Raw genomic sequence first — 19,935 nt, forward strand, 5'->3', positions numbered from 1 at the left:
AAAAAGCAGGCCAACCACGTTTAGGTCTTAAGCAACATTAGAAGATGTCAATGAGCACTAAGTTTGTTAAAAAATGTCAGGACTCAAGAGGATAGGTTAGGTTAGGTAAAGTTAGGAATATTAAGTAACAATCACTGCCGTAAAATGAGGTTACTTTGCCCCCCACTGGGTAACTATGCTCCAATTCAGTATTTTGTTTAAATGTCTTGCAGGTCGAAGTCCCGGTACCCGATACACTTTCCAATAAAGTGGCAACACTCACTTCAATTTTGGCTCCGTGCGATACTTTATTTTCTTTTCACACCTCTCCTTCAGAAAAGTAACTTTTCCTCCCTGTCGAGAGGGAGCAAAGTGCAACTTTTCTGTTCAAGGCTTTTCTAAGTGTTAAATTGCAAATGTCAATTTTTGAAGTTGATAATTGTAAAGCCACGCTATTTTCTATGCTGGTTGTTCTTTAATGATATTTAGATATATTTTTTTCAAGTTTCTTAATGCTCGGTGTGAAAAGTTGTATGAGCCACACGGGAGCAAAAATATTTTCATCTTGGGCGTTAACACTTGAATCCCTCATTACGCTTAGGATTCTACTTTAGAATCCCTCGCTACGCTCAGGATTCTATTGTAGAATCCTTCGCTACATTCTGGATTCAATGTACGCCCTCGCCGTAAATACACTATTTTGCTCCCTTGTGACACAAATAGCTATTTCCTGTCAGACGCCGTACAGTGATAAGACAGAGTGCAATGACAATGATGGGGTAAAAATGCAACAATGTAGTTTAAGCAAGCCAACATGATAGTAGGGGTGATCTACTTTACATAAATACATATATGAACATACCACAGCATAATAATTATCAAAATAAAACAAAGATTACCAAATTTGAAGCAAATATTGGAGCAAAGTAACCTCATTTTACTTTGGTGCTTTGTAACCTTGGTAGTTGGTACTAAGGTAACATGAGATGTCACTCTTTATCTCGTAACCTACTTGATTACAATATTTTAAAATTACACAAATTTTCCATTTTTTGGGCTTTAATAAGGAATTTGCAAAAGTAGGTAATTAACTAAAATAAAAGTTTGTTTCTTTCGTAATATTATTTTTATTTAACTTAAGTAAAACATAGGGACCACACGTCACAGCAATCGCGGTATGTATATTGAGCTCTGCTGCTTTACGGTTGGTGTATTTTGCTTACTTATTATATTATATTAGCATTTAGCATTACATATTTCGTACGGCCTTATTTTATGGGGTGCTGCTGCAGACATTGAGTCAATTTTTTATCTTACAAAAGAGAGAAATTAGAGCAATTTATTATTTGAAGACGCGGGAATCTTTAAGATCTTTTTAGGTTCGCGGACAGAAATGGCAAAAACGGAACCCTTGTAGTTTCCCAAAACGGTCTGTCTGTCTGTATTGTCCGAAGCTTTGCTCAGGGACTATCAATGCTAGAAAGCTGTAATTATGCACGAATATATATGTAAACTATGCCGACAAAATGGTACAATAAAAAAATATATAAATTTTTTTTAGGGTACCTCTCATAGACGTAAAGTAAGGGTGATTTTCATTTTCTCATCCTACCCTATAGTGTGGGGTATCGTTGGATAGGTCTTTTAAAACCATTAGGGGTTAAATTGAATAAAGATATTTTGACTTTGACTTTGACATATAATACTTAATTAAAATATGCGAAAATATGAGCAATGCTAGATAAAAATATTACGATGCAAGAATAAGCATCTCACAAAATACAGTAAAACACATTTTTAGCATTATAACTTCTCTTCGTGAACTGTCGTAAATCCATTGAAACTCATTCCAACACCATTCCAATGGTAATTCCCATACGTCACAAATATCAACAACGGCGTAATGACGTGCATCACGCTAGAATAAAAATTAGGCTAATTAATGACTTTGCGAATGCCTTATGTTACCTAGAATTGAGCTTTAAAACCATACACTCTTGTTTTAGTTTGTTTGTTGTCAACTTGACACATAGAATCTTATGATTCTGAGTAACTGAACGGTATTGAGACGGGGAAACACGGTTTCGGAATCCGCGATAGTGAGTCAATTAAATTGAGTAGTCATAATTATGGACGTGAACAAAACGCGTAGCGGAGTCCTATGACTCCGTGCCTATAAAACCTTTGTGCCAGTGACAAAGACAACATTTGTTGTTAGGGTTCCGGAGCCAAAATGGCAACAACGGAACCCTTATAGTTTCGCCATGTCTGTCTGTCCGTCCGTCCGCGGCTTTGCTCAGGGACTATCAATGCTAGAAAGCTGCAATTTTGCACGGATAAATATGTAAGCTATGCCGACAAAATGTTACAATAAAAACTTGAAAAAAAAATGTTTTTAGGGTACCTCATATAGCGAGTACTGCCTTTTCGCAACCTAACGTTTGGCAACCTGTTTCATTTCGCAACTTTTCATTTCGCAAACTCTAAAACTGTAAATATTTCAGGATTTAGGTTAGGTTAGGTTAGTTTTATAAAAATCCTGAAATATTTACAGTTTCAGAAATATTAAACAGTTGGGAAATGAAAAGTTGCGAAATGAAACAGGTTGCCAAACGTTATTCGCCGAAACATTAGTAAACCCTCCTATAGACGTGCTAAGACGATTTTTCGATTCATTTATTTTTTTGCGAAATATTCTACTTTAAAGTGCAAATTTTCATTAAAATCGAGCCCCCTCTCTAAAATCTAAACTGATGGGTGGAAAAACTTTCAAGGAAAATTATAACGGCTAAGTTTTCTTGAGAATTATTAGTAATTTTACTCTTAAATAGCAGCCTAAAGCTTAAGGTATAAAATATACCTAAACTTGGAAGATTCCGTATAAAATACGAAATCCTTGGAAAAATATTACTTAATTTTTTCGTAATGGCTACGGACGGCGCCCTATTTTGGGCGTGTCCGACACGCTCTTGGCCGGTTTTTATTTTACTTATGAGAAGAAACTGCAGCCGGCCGCTTGAAGTTTGACGGAGGTCACATTCCAACTGAAAAAAATAACATCCAAGTAGCAATATACATGGTGTTGAAAATCTGTACGACAATTTAAATTGGTAAATTTTTTAAAAATGCTTCGTATGCAGAAACTATTATAGTCTTCTTGTTGTGCCTCAACTTCCATACATTTTTTTTTAATTTAAATAATTTTCCACTTGTATCGTCTTAGTAATCAGTAGCCTTAATGTGGGTTAAATTATCGTACAGGGTTTTTTGACACCATATAGGTTGCGGGCCTGCCAAACTAGTTACTATGTGATGATTATACGACGCCCGCAATGTATTGCTCGTCGGATAATTTTACTCATGAGATTCGGCATTATATTCTTATTTCTTATCTTGTGATATGGTGAAGTTAACGGCCATGGTCTACATATGGTGCTACTGCCAACATTAAGGAAAAATTAGATTAACAATATCATTGTATCTAACGACTTTAATCTAACAAAGCCTTATGAGATTTATTTATTCTGTCCATTAAAATGAAAATAGGTATATTTTTTATCAAACAGCTGGCAAATGAGCAGTCGGGTCAACTGATGGTAAGTGATCACCGCTGCCCATGGACACCTACAACATTATTAGGACTGCGAGTGCGTTGCCGGCCTTGCAATAGGCGATACACTTACACTCACCTTTTGAAGGAACTCAAATCATAGCTAGATAGAAAAACCCCAGCAGTGAGTCCATTCCATATTTTACACGTGCGAGGTAGTAAGGCACGTTTAAGCCGCACAGTGGAAGAGCACCGTTCGTCGGAACACTCCCTAGTAGATACTGTAAAAAACGCAGAGAGAACTAACTCTGCGTAGGGCCAAAGGATCAAGTTTCTCAGAAGAAGCAGCGGTGTGGCCGCTACTTTAGATGACTTTCTGTGGTTCTGCCTATTTCATCGAGGATAAACTTCACTCGCCCTTTTTCGAGTTTCTATCGTACGTTGTAAAACAGTGCCATCTGTTATTAAGTAGCTATTACTAAAGTAAATTAGCTACTCACCAAAAGATCGCTCTGTTAGTTCAGGACCATATAGGGGTATCCCTTTAATACATATACTCGGCAACAGATGGCGCTAGCAAACACACCATTAAGATTTATGATTTATATTTATGTTGAAGAAATCTAGACGGATTTAGCTAAATGAAATTTGTGGTATTATGTGTAAATAGCTCGAACTCGGAAGTAATACATTGGCCACTTTTACCCGACTGCAAGGAGTGGTATTGTTACCCCAATATTATATAGTCAAGTAATATTTATATTAAATTTCAAACTACCTATTCACATAAGTTAGGATAAATGAAAAACACAACATAATTTTTAGAAAGGGAGCGTTCAAGTATTACGTAACGCAATTTGGGCTTCTTGTAAAAACTTACGATGCGTTACAGGGGCGGGATGGGGGGTTTCAAACTACGCGTTACGTCACAGTTTTTTTGTAACAAGTACATACTATAATGTCCTCAAAAGTGGGAAATTCGCATCATCAGTTGTTGTTCTTGGCCTATAAATGCTCTCATGCTAAGTTGCCAGTGTGACTGTGTCAAGAAATGCCAGCTTAATTCAGAAACTGCTAAAGAAAAGCTAAAAAAATGGTAATTTAGGTGTTACGTAACTTTTAGGAAGGGGGAGGGGGGTAAAGAAAAATGTTACGGCGCGTTACATGGGGGGAGGGGGGGGGTTGTCAAAAATGCGTTATGTATTACTTGAACGCCCCCAAACTCAAGGAATTTTAATAAATAAAACAATTCTATCGTCATACTTAACCCTAAAAAGTAATGGGAGCCACAGGTAAAAGCTAGTAATAGTAATAAAATGCATAGTCATTCAAAATAATTTATTGAACTGGCAACAAGTCACCCCAATTACTAGATCTAGCGCACCTATACGTCGTCTGATCGAACTTGGACTTAGAAAATATAACCTCCTTTAATTCTCCTTGCTTTGTGCATAACCTGCAAATTGTGTGTCCAGATCGGACAATCGGTGCTCTCACTATCCTAGGCCACTGTGGATCATCAGAAGGACGGATACCTTTCTTTAATATAACATAAGAGAACAGCTCTGCTGCGACGTCAGATTTCGATGGGTATGGTAATGTTTCATACTTCATCAGGAAGTTACAAGGAGTTTTATGTTCTAAGTATCTTGGACATACATTGTCATTTGGACATGGTGAGAATGCAAAACCGTTGTGTTTACCTTTCGGCAGATTTAAAACAAATTCTCTAGCTTCATTTACAACTTGGAAGCCAGCGTTTGAGCCCTGTTCGATTATTATAAGAAAGTCTTCAGTCTTTTTCCACAATTTCTGAATTATTTCCAATCGTGACCGCATATTCGGTTGCTCAAATAATGAGAAAGCTGATAAAACTATGTTGTATTTTAGATCCGTTGATGCTGGTAGAAACTGCCGCTGAAAGTAACCTTTCAAAGGCATGGTGACATTGTCTTTTCCTTGACACAATATCAACCTTGCTAAATCATGCATGTTTTGGGAAGTATCTACACAAAAATATTCAAAAATATCTTCTTTCCAGTATTTATTAATGGCCCATGTGCCCGTTCCTACTCCAGAACCGAAGTCAAAGAAACTTCTAGGCTTATAATCTGGATATTTCTTTCTTATTTCATCTAACAGTCGTACTAGGACTGCATACTCTGGAGCAGATCTTGACATCAAATACTGCAAGCAAGTAGCTTTATCATACGAGATATTGCCCCATCGGTATACGTTAGCTTTTAAAATATTAAAAACTTTAGATTGCAATTGCTTATTAAACTGATTTAACTCATCTTCCGTTAAATTGTCGCCGATTTTGGAATTTGCTTTCTTCGCAATTTTGTCGTGGATCTTTGCCGCTTTTTCGTCTATATCGCCGTCTTCTGGAGGCAGCAGTCGTGATCGTAAGTAGTTGTTTAGCTTTATGCTGTCCTGGTGTAAAGATCTCGCGCCAGAATCATCTAAGATTATCTTTATTGCTTTGGTGATGTCCGGAGGTATTGATGCGATTTTTACTCTTGCTGTCCCAGGGTGCTTGCGAGGTTTGTACTCATTGCTATCAAACTTGTCCCGTAGACTCGCATCTATCTCTACTTTGACTGAGTAGTTTGAATAAAGCATAGAAAATCGATTTACCCTTAGTTTTCTAAACATTTTGTAGCTTAACCTAACTCTCGCGTGTTATTGTTTTGAAATGTCAATGTCAGCTGTCAAGCTGGGTTGCCATTCGATTATAAAAAATACCCACATCCACTATTAATTGTGAGCAGTAAGTTTTAGTTTTATCATAAGGTGCGGTAGAGCTTACGATTAGCTTAGCAAAAAAGTATAGTTATTTACTGATAACTTCGATATTTACAAACTGGCGTTGCATTTAGTTAAATTACTGTAAATCCAACTGTCTTAAAGAAATCATAGTTTGTTATTTTTTTTTATTCGACTGGAAGGCAAACGAGCTAGTGAGTCTCCTGAGGAAAGAAATCGCCACCGCCCATAAACCAGAGGGATTGCAGATGCGTTGCCAACCTAGAGGTCTAAGATGACGTACCTCATGTGCTAGTAATTTCACCGGCTGTCTTACTCTCCACGCCGAAACACAACAGTGCAAGCACTGCTGCTTAATGGCAGGATTAGCGAGCAAGATGGTGGTAGTAATTCGGGTGGACCTTGCACAAGGTCCTACCACCTCCGTTAAATGGTAACACACTTTATGATGATCGCTTCGTTAAAAAAAAAACCACTTCTCATGCTCGTATAGTTCGTGTTTATCTTTTGTCTAAGGTGTTTATGCTGGAGCTAAGCAACATAAAATGACTTTTTATGCTCTAGTGCATAAAATAAAATCTTCATCCAAGACTAAGGCAATCAGGTGCACATAGTCACAAACAAAGAAGTTTGTACATATACTTTTTAATTTATATAAAACTAAAAATCAACCAAATCAGTTGAGATAGATCTATAAAATTTAAAATTTATATTGATATAATAATAATAATAATAAATTCATTTATTTCGGGCAACTTGATATACTAATGTATGAATAATAAAAGGTACGTAGTAAGTGAATAATTGTTTCCACTATTGCCATTTCATTTCCTCACCATCTAAGTGAAAAGTAGAGTGTACAACTCAAGCATTAAACCCGTTTTCCCCTCAACGTGTCTATCCACCCTCGCCGTACCGGCTCGGGTGGCTATATGAATGTCTCGGGTAAAATGGCTCGTTTATATGCTCTTGTTGTACAATCTTCTATTTTTACATGAAAAACTTTTTTATACCAGATGTTTTTTTTACGTAAATTAATGATTTAAATCCTAAATAAATCATTTAATATAGCTTTGGTTTAAACTAGCAAACTGGTTAAACAAGAATATTTCTCTTAGTTAGCTACAATATCTATACAAAATAAACCACAAAAACAGACAGGTATAGAAATGATATAGGCCTAATTTTCTTTAATTTAACAATAAAAAAACAAAGTCCAATAATCATCTTTTAACACTATTCCTATACTATATTAGTTCTTCTTAGTCATTTCTTCCTGTTTGTGTTTTCCAATGCAATTCCGGAACTGCTCCACTTCAGTCTGACACTTCCTCCAGTCCTTTGTTGTGGCTATGCACTCCTGGTCAAAGAAAATTTAATTTATAAATACTAAGGCACAGGATGGAAGAATGGCAGAGAAAAGGGCCCAAGCTGGGCAAGGCTTTTGCCCAGGAGTTTGATATTATATAGGCTTAAACTTTCACCTAAGCTCAAAAACATGATAGATGAAACAAAGTGATGTTTAAAAAAATCAAGTTGATTAATAGAGATACATATACTGAGTGGCAAAAAATCTGGCCCTCAAATGTATGCAATAATAGGTAATTTTGTATGTGGAGTGGGCCAGATTTTGTGCCGCTGAGTATATATAGGTGAAAACTTGAGTAAATAATCAGTTGTATACATAGTAGTAACAAGTCCAAATAAACAAATTGACATTCCAAATTCAAAATAACAATAGCTCCAAATGAATTCTATGGACTGCTATATACAACAGGTCCTTTACTAGAGTTTTTCACCTATAAGATTTGCGTTTTAAGTTTTAGGAATTAGAACTTGCCTTGGCTCACTTCTTTTTTAAATACTTTGGCACTAACTTCAAGGGACCCTCATCTAACTTATGTAATTAGAGAAATGGGAGAGGTTCTTTAAAAAATAATAAGGATCCGTAAAGAGTATTGAGATGTAAAACCGAAAACTAGCATTGTCATATAAATGGCAATCATGGTTCCCAACCCCTAAAAAAATATCCATTAGTGATCAATTTTTTATAGGTATGTTGTTAATCATAACAACATTTCAGTTTTTATGTTTTAGTTTTTAAAACATTGATTGATTAAAAACACATCATAACTGAATTTAGTTTATTATAAAATTAAGATTATTGAATTCATTTTGAAAAACTAAGGGGCTGTTTCACCACTCATTGATAAATAAATTTGATGCCGTCTCCATCTTTTTGAACAAAACAAACAGACACATTTATTATCCGTCAAATAAATTTAATGAATGGATGGTGATAAGCCTATGTTTAGTCTTGTGTTGGCTGACAAAATGTAAAAAAATTAAACCAACTGCCTCAAAAAAAAAAAACAACATTAGTGTAACTCTTAAATATATGGCACTGACAGTAAATTTAATATTAAACATTTACATGACCGGTGTTATCACTTTAGTCAGCAACAAGTAAAGTTTACTTTACCTGAACTTTATAGTGCAAGTTTCTAAGCATGCAGTTTTCATTTAACTTTGCATGCTTTCGACAGGGTCATCCTCGCCCTCTGGTATTTCTCGTGGTTTCACAGTCATCTTAATCTCTTAACATTTATTGCCAATTAAATGTTTATAGAAAATCCTAAGGGAAAATCCTTAGAGAAAATCCGAATAATCGAATATGAAATTAAGAATGTTTTGACAACTTTGACAGTTTCCACTTTTTTATCTATTGCATGCATTGGCCGCAGCTCTCACAACACAAGTCTCTCACTCAACAATTTTGCCCATCGAAATATAGTAAGTAAATCGAAATGAACAGTGAAAAATACACCATGAAAAACACAATACCAACAAATAAATATACATTTGTGTGAAAACCATAAAATAGAAACGCCATTGTTTTTCCGCGTTTTTAACGGTGTCCGATTCAGTCTTTTTTTATACACGTAGTTGTTTTCGATTCACGCAGATATGTTTTACCTGTCATATTCTCTTTTTTGTAGATAAACCACTGATGTAGAAAACTGTGATTAATTTTAAATATCTGATTTTGATTTGATCTGATTATAAAGATATTTATTAATAACAAAAAAATAACGTGATCGTCGTAAATATAACTAAGGTTACAGTCGATCACTTCAGTCTTTACCAATGTACGTTGTGTTGTAGCTATGGATAAAACAAATAGACTTATTATTTCTTTGTGGTATTTTTATTTTATTTTATTTAGTCTTTCATTGGTCTTTTCATGGAGAAGTTTTGCAGTCAGCGTTGACGTTTGTAACAAAAGTTTAGTTTAGTGTGACGGAACGTAGCTTAACCTAAAAACTGTTGTAAATGAATTCAGGGTCAATTACAATTTCTAATATTTACCCAAATATTACCATTATTTTTGCTCTATAGCGTCCAGCGGCCTGTTAGATCGTTATTCAAAGCAGTGATTCAGCGCTTATTGCTGTGTGTAAACCTCAATATGTTTTACAGAAATTTAATTAGAACTTTCACAGTTCCACGAATTCGATGTCTAAATAGCGCTTTTAGACACAATTTGAGTAGTTTTAGGGACTCTGCGCCGCTCTCCACGTCTGTAAAGGCATTAAAAGATGAAAAGTAAGTGATTATTAGATCTTTTCACAATGTTTTTTTAAGTTTCAAATAGATAAGCAATTTGACGTTGATTACACAATATTAGGTGATAAGAGAAATATTGCCCTTGAATAGGAGATGTAAATTTATCAACAAACACGAAATCTTAATATTATTGATAAAGTTACTACTTTAGTTTTATCATTGGCATTAAAATCGTGTACCACTAATAAACTTTGATATGATATACTTTTATTATATTAATGATTATTAAATGTGGGTCAGATATTTTGCTGTTATTGATTGATTATTTTTTGTAAGCAAGTGCAATAGACCTGAGATGGCTAACATTGCTTGGTGAATGTGCCATCAAAGATGATTTTTTGTTTACGAATTACAAGTCTAGCTGTCATTCTGGCTATGCCCCTACAAACTTAAGATAACTTAGTTTTGTAAGTTAGTAACTAATATGAAAAACTTATTAATTCCAGAGTCAAAGTAACCTTTGTTCTCCATGATGGAAAGAGAATAGAATCTGAAGCCAAGGTGGGAGACACACTGCTTGATGTGATTGTCAACAACGACCTCAACATTGAAGGTTACGGTGCCTGTGAGGGCACCCTTACTTGCTCTACATGTCATGTTATATTAAAACAGGACGATTATGACAGGTAAAATATAAGGTTTTGTTTTGTATCGCACCCACCCAGCCTATATATTATACATCCCACTGCTTGGCACAGGCTGCCTCCTAGAAAGAGAGGGCCTGGGCCATAGTTCCCAGGAGAGTCCAGTGCAAACTGGAAACTTCACACAATGTTGCCTTACAATGTTTTTCTTCACCGTTACGTTTGTAGTAAATTTAACCTCCTAAGGCCCAAGGTCCTACCCATAGTACTTATTAACTTTGTTATTCAGACCCAGCTCCTTCAACAGTTGTGTAGTCATAGCGTACCACGGTCCTACCAGTAGAACTTAATAGAAAACCCGCCATTTTGGTTTCAAATTTCATGCTAATCGGAAATGGTGTATAAATACAATTACATAAAAAAAAGTCTTCTAAGTACTTGGGTCTGAATGAGTATAATACTACTGGTAGGACTACGGACTGTAGTGACTACATGCCGAATTTTTCACTGGGACTTAGGTGGTTAAAATCCCGGATTTGAATCCACGATCCTCAGATTGAGAGGCTTTAGGTCAAACCAGCACACATCCTGCTAATATATTAAAATACGAAAGTTATGAAATTTCAACAAAGGTTTTTACTGAACCAAGGCATTGCTATATCCTAAATTGAATATTAATATTTTGACTTTGACTTGGATTTTAAACATTTTCCCAGGTTGCCAGAAGAAGCCTCTGACGAAGAACGTGACATGTTAGACCTCGCCTATGGACTGACTGACACATCACGGCTCGGGTGTCAAATCACAATGACAAAGGAACTGGACGGCCTCGAAGTACAGGTTCCGGAGACCATCAATGATGCCAGAAGCTGATGCAGTGGATCAGATAAGGTAGAAGTGCGCTCAAAGCAGGCAGTTCTTGCAAAGACTGAAGACTTTTTTTTTCTTGGGACATAATTTGAAATTAGAAATTTTTTCTACAATATGTAGGCTGCAATAGGCTAGACGACTTTTACCTGTAGTTGGTCAGTTATGTAATTAAAAAATATTGTACAAATATTTTTTCTTTTGTTTGACAAACAAAGAATGACGAGGATACAGTGCTTAGAAGTTTCGAGTGAAGTCACTATAATATGGTACAATTTTTACCTAATAGTGACATCACAAGCCCCCACTCCAGAAGTTTGATGACCTATACCTTTGTTGATTTTAATAATATGCAAAATATGTGGCCCACATTTTTTAAAGTAACTGTTGGACTAAATAGATTGATATATTTTTAATCCATTCGTCATCCCTATTATCTTTAAACCGTATCAAGGCTAATTCGACTAATCAAATACATGAATTTACACTATAGTTATGACTTCTGCAGAGTTCAATCTATTGGGGTTTGAAAAAAAAATTCGAGATAAATGCTTTTTAAATCTTTTCTGTAGTTATTTGATTTTAATGTAGTGTAAAGTGTAATGGACTTATTGCATAAAAAATCAGGAATGACCTTCATCTGACTTTGAAAACTATTACGTAGACGGTCCGAGTTGTACTTTATTCTGTTTACGCTTGGATTAGAACTACGGAATTCAATTTGGACCCGCAATCTGACATATAACACTTTGACAGCTTACCACTTCACCACAGATAAAAAATAAAATGACGCTCGCCAGCATACAGATCAAATTAATACAAACGCAAACAGATAATGTATTTTACCTTTGCAAAAAGATTCAAATTTATGAAATGAGCATTTATGTGGCAGAACTAGATTTAACTGTTGTCATCAACCAAAATAGTTCAATAATAAATTTAAAAAAAGTAATGAATTATTGAAAAAACATCAAAATTGGTTTCTTATAATTGTCTTTTCTTTCTATACAAAAAATAATAATTAAGAATTGTTCTATTTTTAAGATCCCAATTAACTAAAAGTCTTTGAGTACATTTCTACTTAGATGTTTCAAAACAACCTGTGTTAACGGTTGTTTGACGTAGACACAGTTTTTATATTTAGATATTTTGTAGCTAAGCATTTTAATTTAATGATAGTGTACATTTGAGGACAATCAAAACAGTTCGGATTTAACAAGGCGAGTAAATTGTTCCGGAGTAATTCAGTAGATAGTTAAGTTTGTCTGAACAAAGTTGTAAAGGTTTTTCATCAGAATTCTTGATCCTACTATCAAATGATTTGATCAAATTCTTCTTAAACTTCCTTAATTCTTCCAATAACTCCACCAGTTTCTAATTATATTAGTTGCTATTCAAAATAGGTAATGGGGCAAATATTATAAATATAATATGTATGTGTATTTATAATGCACTGTTTGGATTAACTTAAAATTTCGGTTCTTTATCTTTTCATTGTAGTGACTACTCTTTCTGATATCCTGTCAATCGTTCAAAGGTTAACAGGAAGAAATCCCCTTAAGGGATAAGTTCGCCTTTGTACATCTTATTATCTGTTAATTTCATGTGTTTTAATGTAGGTACGTACCAAAGATCGGCATTAATCGATTAATTTTTTAATCAACTAATCAATCAATTGAAGATCAATCGTCACAAAATTAATCACGATATATATATTGGCGATTAAATTAATCGACGGATTATTCGAATAACGATTGATCAATTGTCATTTTAATCGACTAAATTTCACGATTAAATCTCAATAAAAAAATGGAACATGCATGCTACAAAAATTAAATGTCTTGTTATGTGTTGTTCAATTGTAAAATCATTCTAGTATGTATGCTGTGTGATATTTATTACAAATCAAATTTATTTATTCCTAATATTAATCGAGAATATTAATCGAATTAATTAATTGATTAAAAATTTAGTTGCTGGTAATTAATCGACGATTAATTTAATCGTGACTAAATTAAACTAAGATTAATCAATCGTCATCTTTAATCGTTAATAGCGATTGAATAGGTTAAACTCAATCATTAATCATTAGTCGATTACATTTTGCCCATCTCTGGCACGTACCTACAATAAAAAGTTTTACAATACAATATTATATTTAGTCAAACTAACCCAATTATCTGCTGCAATATTCTATAATCATTTTGTTATATCTTACAACTTTGTAATCGGACTAGTTTTCATCACTCTCATCTACACCGTGTTATTTTTGATTTCCGTTAACTTTAAGGGGACATACAGGTCAAATGAAGTTAATTTCTCTACGACACAGTGGCCTAACTCTTACTCTTTATTAGGTAACCAAGAGTTAAGAAAATAAACAGTAAAAAAGCGTAAAAAAACAATTATTTATTTTCAACTTTTGTTTTAAAAATAGTGTCGAATCCTCCTTTTAAGTGAAGCACTTGTATTAGGAGGAATTCGCTCTTTCATAAAAGTTATTTAGCATTAGACAGTTAAAAAAGTGTTTTTTTTTTGATGTCTCTTATGTGTCACGTTAATGTCACTTTTCAAGTTTGTTTATTTTGCAATTTATTAACAATTGCTGTGAAACTATTACATGTATGAAAAAAAAAAATTGTAGAAAAAAATTTTTTTTTTTCATTTTTGCGAAAAAGTTAATAATTAGTTAGTTCATATCAAAATCAAGTTAGCGGAAATAAAAAAAAAACACGGTGTGTATAGTTATTGTAGAACAAATTTATGATAACCATTGCTGTGCATAATGTTATTATTTATAAAAATACATATAATTATTATATTCTTCCCATGAACATGGAGAGCTGGAAATCAGTGACTGAAAAATCTCGTAAGTACCTCTAATGAATACTTCATACGGCAACAAAATTGACCCTTGAAGTCATGTTCATAAAGTTCACTCAGAAAAGTTATCGATTTTAGGGTACGAACTTTTTAAAATTACATATTATTAATTTCAATTGGTTTGTCACAACTATAGCATACTTAATCAAGGTACGAGCCTTTTTAAAAAGTAGTGACGACATGTTGACATTTAGGGGCTGTTTCACCATCCATTGATTAGTGTTAACTGACGGTTAAATGTGATGGCGTCTCTATTTGTTTTGTTCGAATAGACGACGGCATCACATTTAACCGTCAGTTAACACTTATCAATGGATGGTGAAACAGCCCCTTAGTTGACACTGCACGTGATCGTATTTTACATCTGTATTATTAATTTCAATTGGTTTGTCACAATTACAGCGTACCTGATCCAGCGGCAAAAAATTATTCCCTTTAAAGGTCTCTTCCCACATTACTCTGTGTCTTAAGGTGTCGGGCAAAAATGTATTCTTCGTATTGTAAAGTATGAGACTATGCCAACCGTCGCCGCGGGTCATGTATGCGTTTGACAGTCCGGTCCTGACACGCTCCTGTTACGGTCGTGGCATGATACGGTTAGAGACCTTTAACCTGTTTGATCTCAGGCAACTCTTATGTATTTTTACTTATTCTCATGTATTATTTTTTATATCGTCAAGAAGTATATCTATTTAAATAGTATTTATAATTTTTTTAGCTTAGAAGAGGTTGTTATTATTAGAAGTTTGATAGCATAATAAAATAATCTTAGGAAAAAGATCAAATAACTTATTGGTTTATATTAGTATACAAAATCCTACGCATATATATTCTATATTTATTCGTAGACAAAATCACAAGTGGCAGCTTTTATTTTTAATCACATTTACCTCTCCTCTGAACGGGAAGCTTTTCCAAGCACTACATATTGTAATATTTAAAAAAAAACTAGGGTTGGTGTTCAGACCTGTAACAAAAAATGTCTTAGTAAAAAAACGATGGTATTTGATACCTTGAAGCAATTAACACACATTTTATGAATTGCCAGAACACGTTTCCTTTATAAAGGTACACACTGTGTTTTTTTAAGTCTGTTATCTTGGACACAAGGTTAAGATCATTCTTTTTGGCGAAAAAACAAAAAAAACTTTGATGCACAACTTCACAGTTATTGTTGAATATATTATTTTTAATTAATTTCTAAATACGTAAGTCATTTGTGTATCGACATAGAAAAATGTATTTTTGACGTAAAATGGCCTTGACTATCGCCTCTAAACAGAGGGTTCAAACCTTGGAAATTCATGTGCGGAATAAAATTTACCAAGCTTTGCGTGCGAGATGCGTGTGAATAAATATACTAAAGCCCCTCTTGTTCTGAGAGGAGGCCTGGCAAGTATTATAGGCTGGGATGATGATGACGTAAAAGCTTCAATTTACGAACCAATAAAATTTTTCGTCTAGAAAAATTAGAGTTACGTATTAGTTCGTACCGTCCTGCTGACGCTTATGTTATTTAATAAGAGAGTGAAAGCATGTGAAAGGGATAGTACGATACGAAATTCGATTTCGAATACCTATTGCTTAATAATGGTTTTTATGGCAGGCTAGGTAGCGCTAGTATCGAGGTATGTTTGACAATTCGATATGTGTCACTTTTGTAATAGCTATTCACCGTGTTTTTTTATTGTCGTTAACTTCGGCAGACGGCTCAGCGGGGTACAATTATCGAATTTCATTGAAATTAAATGATATGAAATATTTTTTATTCACAATGACCATATGGTTAGATTAGTTGTTATATTATTATACGTAGTATATTGCTTCCCATGACACGTTCAGCCAAGTTAGGCATGTAAAAATCTGAGGTCGGTCATTGATATGAACTACGTGATAATTATCTTCTTTGTCTATTAAAAAATATTCGAGAAGAAAAATCTTTTTTCATGCATAGAAGTAGGTAATAGCTAGCTAGCTAGCTTCAGTCATTGTTAATAGTTTAATTGTAAAATAAACAAACCTGATAAGTGACATTGACGTGACACATAAAAGATACAGAAAAAAACCCACATGTTTTACTTTCTTTTGCTAAATTGTGTAAATTAACAAAAGGATTAGTTATAGATTTTCAAAAAACGTAATTAATTAAAGACCTTTACGTTGTTTTAATGCTAATAATTAATTATCTTAACTCTTGATTATCTTTTAACAGTATTAGTTAGGCCAGGCCACTGTGTTAAAAAAAAAAACTTAATTTGACCCCTAGATTGTCCCATTAAAGTTAACGGACATCAAAAATAACGCGGTGTATAGCATGACAAACAAGACTAACTTTAAACGGACCTCTCGATTCTAGCGATATTTCACATGTCAATTGTCAAGGATCCCTCATTGTCGTAAACTGTATGACGGGCGTCGCTTGTCACCGCACGCGAGAGTTTCGTACGAGGCGCGCAGCCACGCGTTTGACAACAACTGGCTGGCTCAATATTTAATATATATTTATACTTCTTTTATTATGTTCTTTTGGTTCAGCCAATCAGAAGTGGAGACGGAGGGAATTTTCTGAAAGTAATTTCTGCTAGATTTGTTTGAATATGTATAGAAAACATTATTTAATTGTGTATATACCCACGGGTATGTAGTTTTAGCGTTTATTAGTTTTATTTTCGTGTAAGACACAACTTTATTATTATTTTGATGTATAGATATGAATTTATTAAACATGTTTACTTTTTTAACATCTTTTATTGATTAATAATAAAAATATAACGACCGAGGCTGCCCGAAGAATACCTACCTACAACAAAAAAATTAAACCGCCGAAAAAACTAAAAAGCAAAAAACAATCAACCTTTTTTATTTAACCTTAATCTAGGTACCAGTTTGAAGTCGGTGCCTCAGCACTAGCCAGCAGGAGTGGACCTGTAGTCGTCTACTCTACCTGCTGGGTTTCTGTCACTCCTCCTGGCTCGTGCTGAGACACCGAAAAAGGTTTATTATTTTTTTTCTTTTCATTTTTTTTGTTATTATCGATCTAAAGGAAAACTATACTCAGCGTTAACTTTTATAGACTTATCGGATCGAATTTTGTGGGTTGTCATATCTAAAAGGGCTCCAAAGGCATGACCCGCCCGGGGCGCCTAGATTTTTTTATGCAAAATTGGCTTACGTTTGGCCTCAATCTCGCTTGATGGTACACGATTGCCTAGATGGCTAAGCTCGGCCCTGGGGGGCTACTATGAAATTCGAAGTTCGTATCGTACCGTCCCTCTCACTCTCGTATTATTAGCGTCAGCGGGACGACAAGATACGAAGTTCGAATTTTGTACTTCGCAGTATAGGGCCTACCCAGTGGCCCTAAAATGGTTCACTCGCATCTGCTGAACCCTTTGAGTATAAGGCTGAACAGCATGCCGCATTGTCGGCTTTAGAATAAAAAAATACGTTATGACTTTTGCTACTTTAGTACTTATAATCAAATTTCTTGGCTTGATTTTATGGACGCACTTAATAATTAATTTTTAGGGTACACAGTGACTTCAATTTGTACTGGATTTTTGTATGAAATCACTTCGAAAATATACAAATATTTAAATAAATTACATTATGAATTGGCTACAGGAAAAAAGAGGACTCTGTTGTATTTTTTTTTTCATCTTTACCTTATCTCTGAACTCCGTCAGTTATGAACCGAATCTTTTTTGTTTCTAAGGACATTTGTTAAAATTTGTTTGCAGTCAGTAAAAAAATATAAAGTACGCATCAATTAAAATAACTTCGAATTTTCTACAGAACCACTAAATCGATCACTCTTGACGCTCATTTCGCGTGGAACATCCAACCTTGGTTTTTTACTTTGTTAGGTTTAGTATTTAAAATGTACTCAACGAATATTTACCTTATCTTTGTGTTAAGTAAGTACTGTTTGCACTTGTTTGAGAAGTTTCATGAATTTTCAAATTACCTACAAGTTAATTCTTGTACATATAGAAGCAGGACTGTTACTGGATATTTATAGTTATATTATACTATATTTCGACATAGTAAAATGAGGTAACTTTGCTCTGATATTTGCTCCAAATTTCGAAATCTTTGTTTTATTTTGAAAATTATTATGCTGTGGTATGTTCATATCTGTGTTTATATAAAGTAGATCACCCCTACTATCATGCTGGCTTGTTTAAAACTACGTAATAATGTTGTTTTAATAATATTATATTAAAACTTTAATTTAGAAGCAATGTTACCTGGTGTTTGGGTAACTATGCTCCTGAAATAAATTTGATTCATATTTCATAGACAGGAAAAGAAAAAAAATATCGGAGCAAAAATTTAAGTTTAGTGTTGCCACTTTATTGCGAAGTGTATCGGGTACCGGGACTTCGACCTGCAAGACATTTAAACAAAATACAGAACTGGAGCATAGTCACCCAGTGGGGGGCAAAGTAACCTCATTTTACACCTGAAAATTGGGACAGAACCCTCGGTGCGAGTCCGACCCGCATTTGGCCGGTTTTTGAAATAAAGTCTCCGCTTTTGAGCACTTCTTTATAGATAGAATAACACGGAAATAGAAATGTGTAGCTTTTTTCTCGACTGCGGTCTCTAAAAGGAGGTTTTTTTTTATATCATCATTATATCAGTCGCAGGACGTTTGCTGTTGGACATAACCCCCCGGGCGTCCCCCGTAGAACTCCAATTTTTAGGGTTCCGGAGCCAAAATGGCAAAAACGGAACCCTTATAGTTTCGCCATGTCTGTCTGTCTGTCCGTCTGTCCGCGGCTTTACTCAGGGACTATCAATGCTAGTAAGCTGTAATTTTGCATGAATATATAGGTAAACTATGCCGACAAAATGGTATTTTTTTTGGGGTACCTCCCATAGACGTAAAGTGGGAGTGATTTTTTTTTCTCATCCAACCCTATAGTGTGGAGTATCGTTGGATAGGTCTTATAAATTTTTCGATTTAATGATTTGTTCTTTAAAGTGCAAATTTTCATTAAAATCGAGTGCCCCCCTCCCCTCTAAAATCTAAAGCGGTGGGTGGAAAAATTTGAAAAAATTCAAGATGGTAGTACCTAAAGTATATCAAACTTTCAAGGAACACTATAAAGGCTAAGTTTGCTTAAGAATTATTAGTAGTTTATGAGTAAATAGGTATAAAATATACCTAAACTTGGAAGATTCCGTATAAAATACGATCTCCTTAGAAAAATATGACTTAATTTTTTCGTAATGGCTACGGAACCCTATTTTGGGCGTGTCTGACACGCTCTTGGCCGGTTTTTCAGTAAGAAGCGGCCCGCCCGTTCATCTCATAGGTGGACTGGACGTCCTACGCTGCGCTTGCTGATCCGCGGTCTCCATTCGAAAACTTTTCGGCCCCAACGGCCATCCGTTCTCCGTGCTATACGACGTGCCCATTGCCACTTCAAGGAGATAATTCGCCTAGCTATGCCTATATACATATTCGTCCTACTGCTGGGCACAGGTTGTCCTCTCAGAATTAGAGGGCTTGGGCCGTAGTTCCCACGCGGGCCCAGTGCGACTAACTTCGCAGGTTTGTGCAGGTTTCCTCACGATGTTTTACTTACGTTAAGCTCGTGGTAAATTTCAAATGTAGTTTCGCACATGAATTTAAATGTTTTTAAACCCCCGACGCAAAAAAGAGGG

General features: G+C 34.8%; 3 protein-coding genes and 1 long non-coding RNA gene across 4 annotated transcripts in view; 1 reads left to right on the forward strand and 3 right to left on the reverse strand.

Moving 5' to 3' along the window:
- The window catches only part of LOC141442989 (uncharacterized), a 52,358-nt gene that overhangs the window by 14,276 nt on the left and 18,147 nt on the right, over positions 1-19,935 (reverse strand). The gene's annotated exons all lie outside the window — the stretch shown is intronic.
- LOC141442591 (ribosome assembly protein METTL17, mitochondrial) lies at positions 4,853-6,735 on the reverse strand. Its single transcript, XM_074107610.1, has one exon. The coding sequence runs from the start codon at positions 6,185-6,187 to the stop codon at positions 4,868-4,870; it is 1,320 nt and encodes a 439-aa protein (XP_073963711.1). The 5' UTR covers positions 6,188-6,735; the 3' UTR covers positions 4,853-4,867.
- On the reverse strand, positions 7,023-9,030 carry LOC141442592 (uncharacterized). The gene is given in 3 exon segments (XM_074107611.1): positions 7,023-7,658; positions 8,781-8,798; positions 8,801-9,030. Coding segments are annotated over 3 exon segments (213 nt in total). The 5' UTR covers positions 8,888-9,030; the 3' UTR covers positions 7,023-7,550.
- LOC141442707 (adrenodoxin-like) lies at positions 9,415-11,520 on the forward strand. Its single transcript, XM_074107777.1, has 3 exons — positions 9,415-9,904; positions 10,372-10,551; positions 11,226-11,520. Exons 1-3 carry the CDS (start codon positions 9,768-9,770, stop codon positions 11,380-11,382), a joined length of 474 nt encoding a protein of 157 aa, XP_073963878.1. The 5' UTR covers positions 9,415-9,767; the 3' UTR covers positions 11,383-11,520.

The sequence above is a fragment of the Choristoneura fumiferana genome, chromosome 26 (assembly GCF_025370935.1).
Source record: "Choristoneura fumiferana chromosome 26, NRCan_CFum_1, whole genome shotgun sequence".
NCBI classification, from domain to species: Eukaryota; Metazoa; Arthropoda; class Insecta; order Lepidoptera; family Tortricidae; genus Choristoneura; species Choristoneura fumiferana.

What these genes read in the sequence shown, in the direction of transcription:
- LOC141442591 (XM_074107610.1), bottom strand. Translation starts at nt 6,187, where the DNA reads ATGTTTAGAAAACTAAGGGTAAATCGATTTTCTATGCTTTATTCAAAC.
- LOC141442707 (XM_074107777.1), top strand. Translation starts at nt 9,768, where the DNA reads ATGTTTTACAGAAATTTAATTAGAACTTTCACAGTTCCACGAATTCGA. An exon ending in AAGGCATTAAAAGATGAAAA is followed by an intron (nt 9,905 to 10,371) that starts GTAAGTGATTAT and finishes TATTAATTCCAG; the next exon opens with AGTCAAAGTAACCTTTGTTC. An exon ending in AAACAGGACGATTATGACAG is followed by an intron (nt 10,552 to 11,225) that starts GTAAAATATAAG and finishes ACATTTTCCCAG; the next exon opens with GTTGCCAGAAGAAGCCTCTG.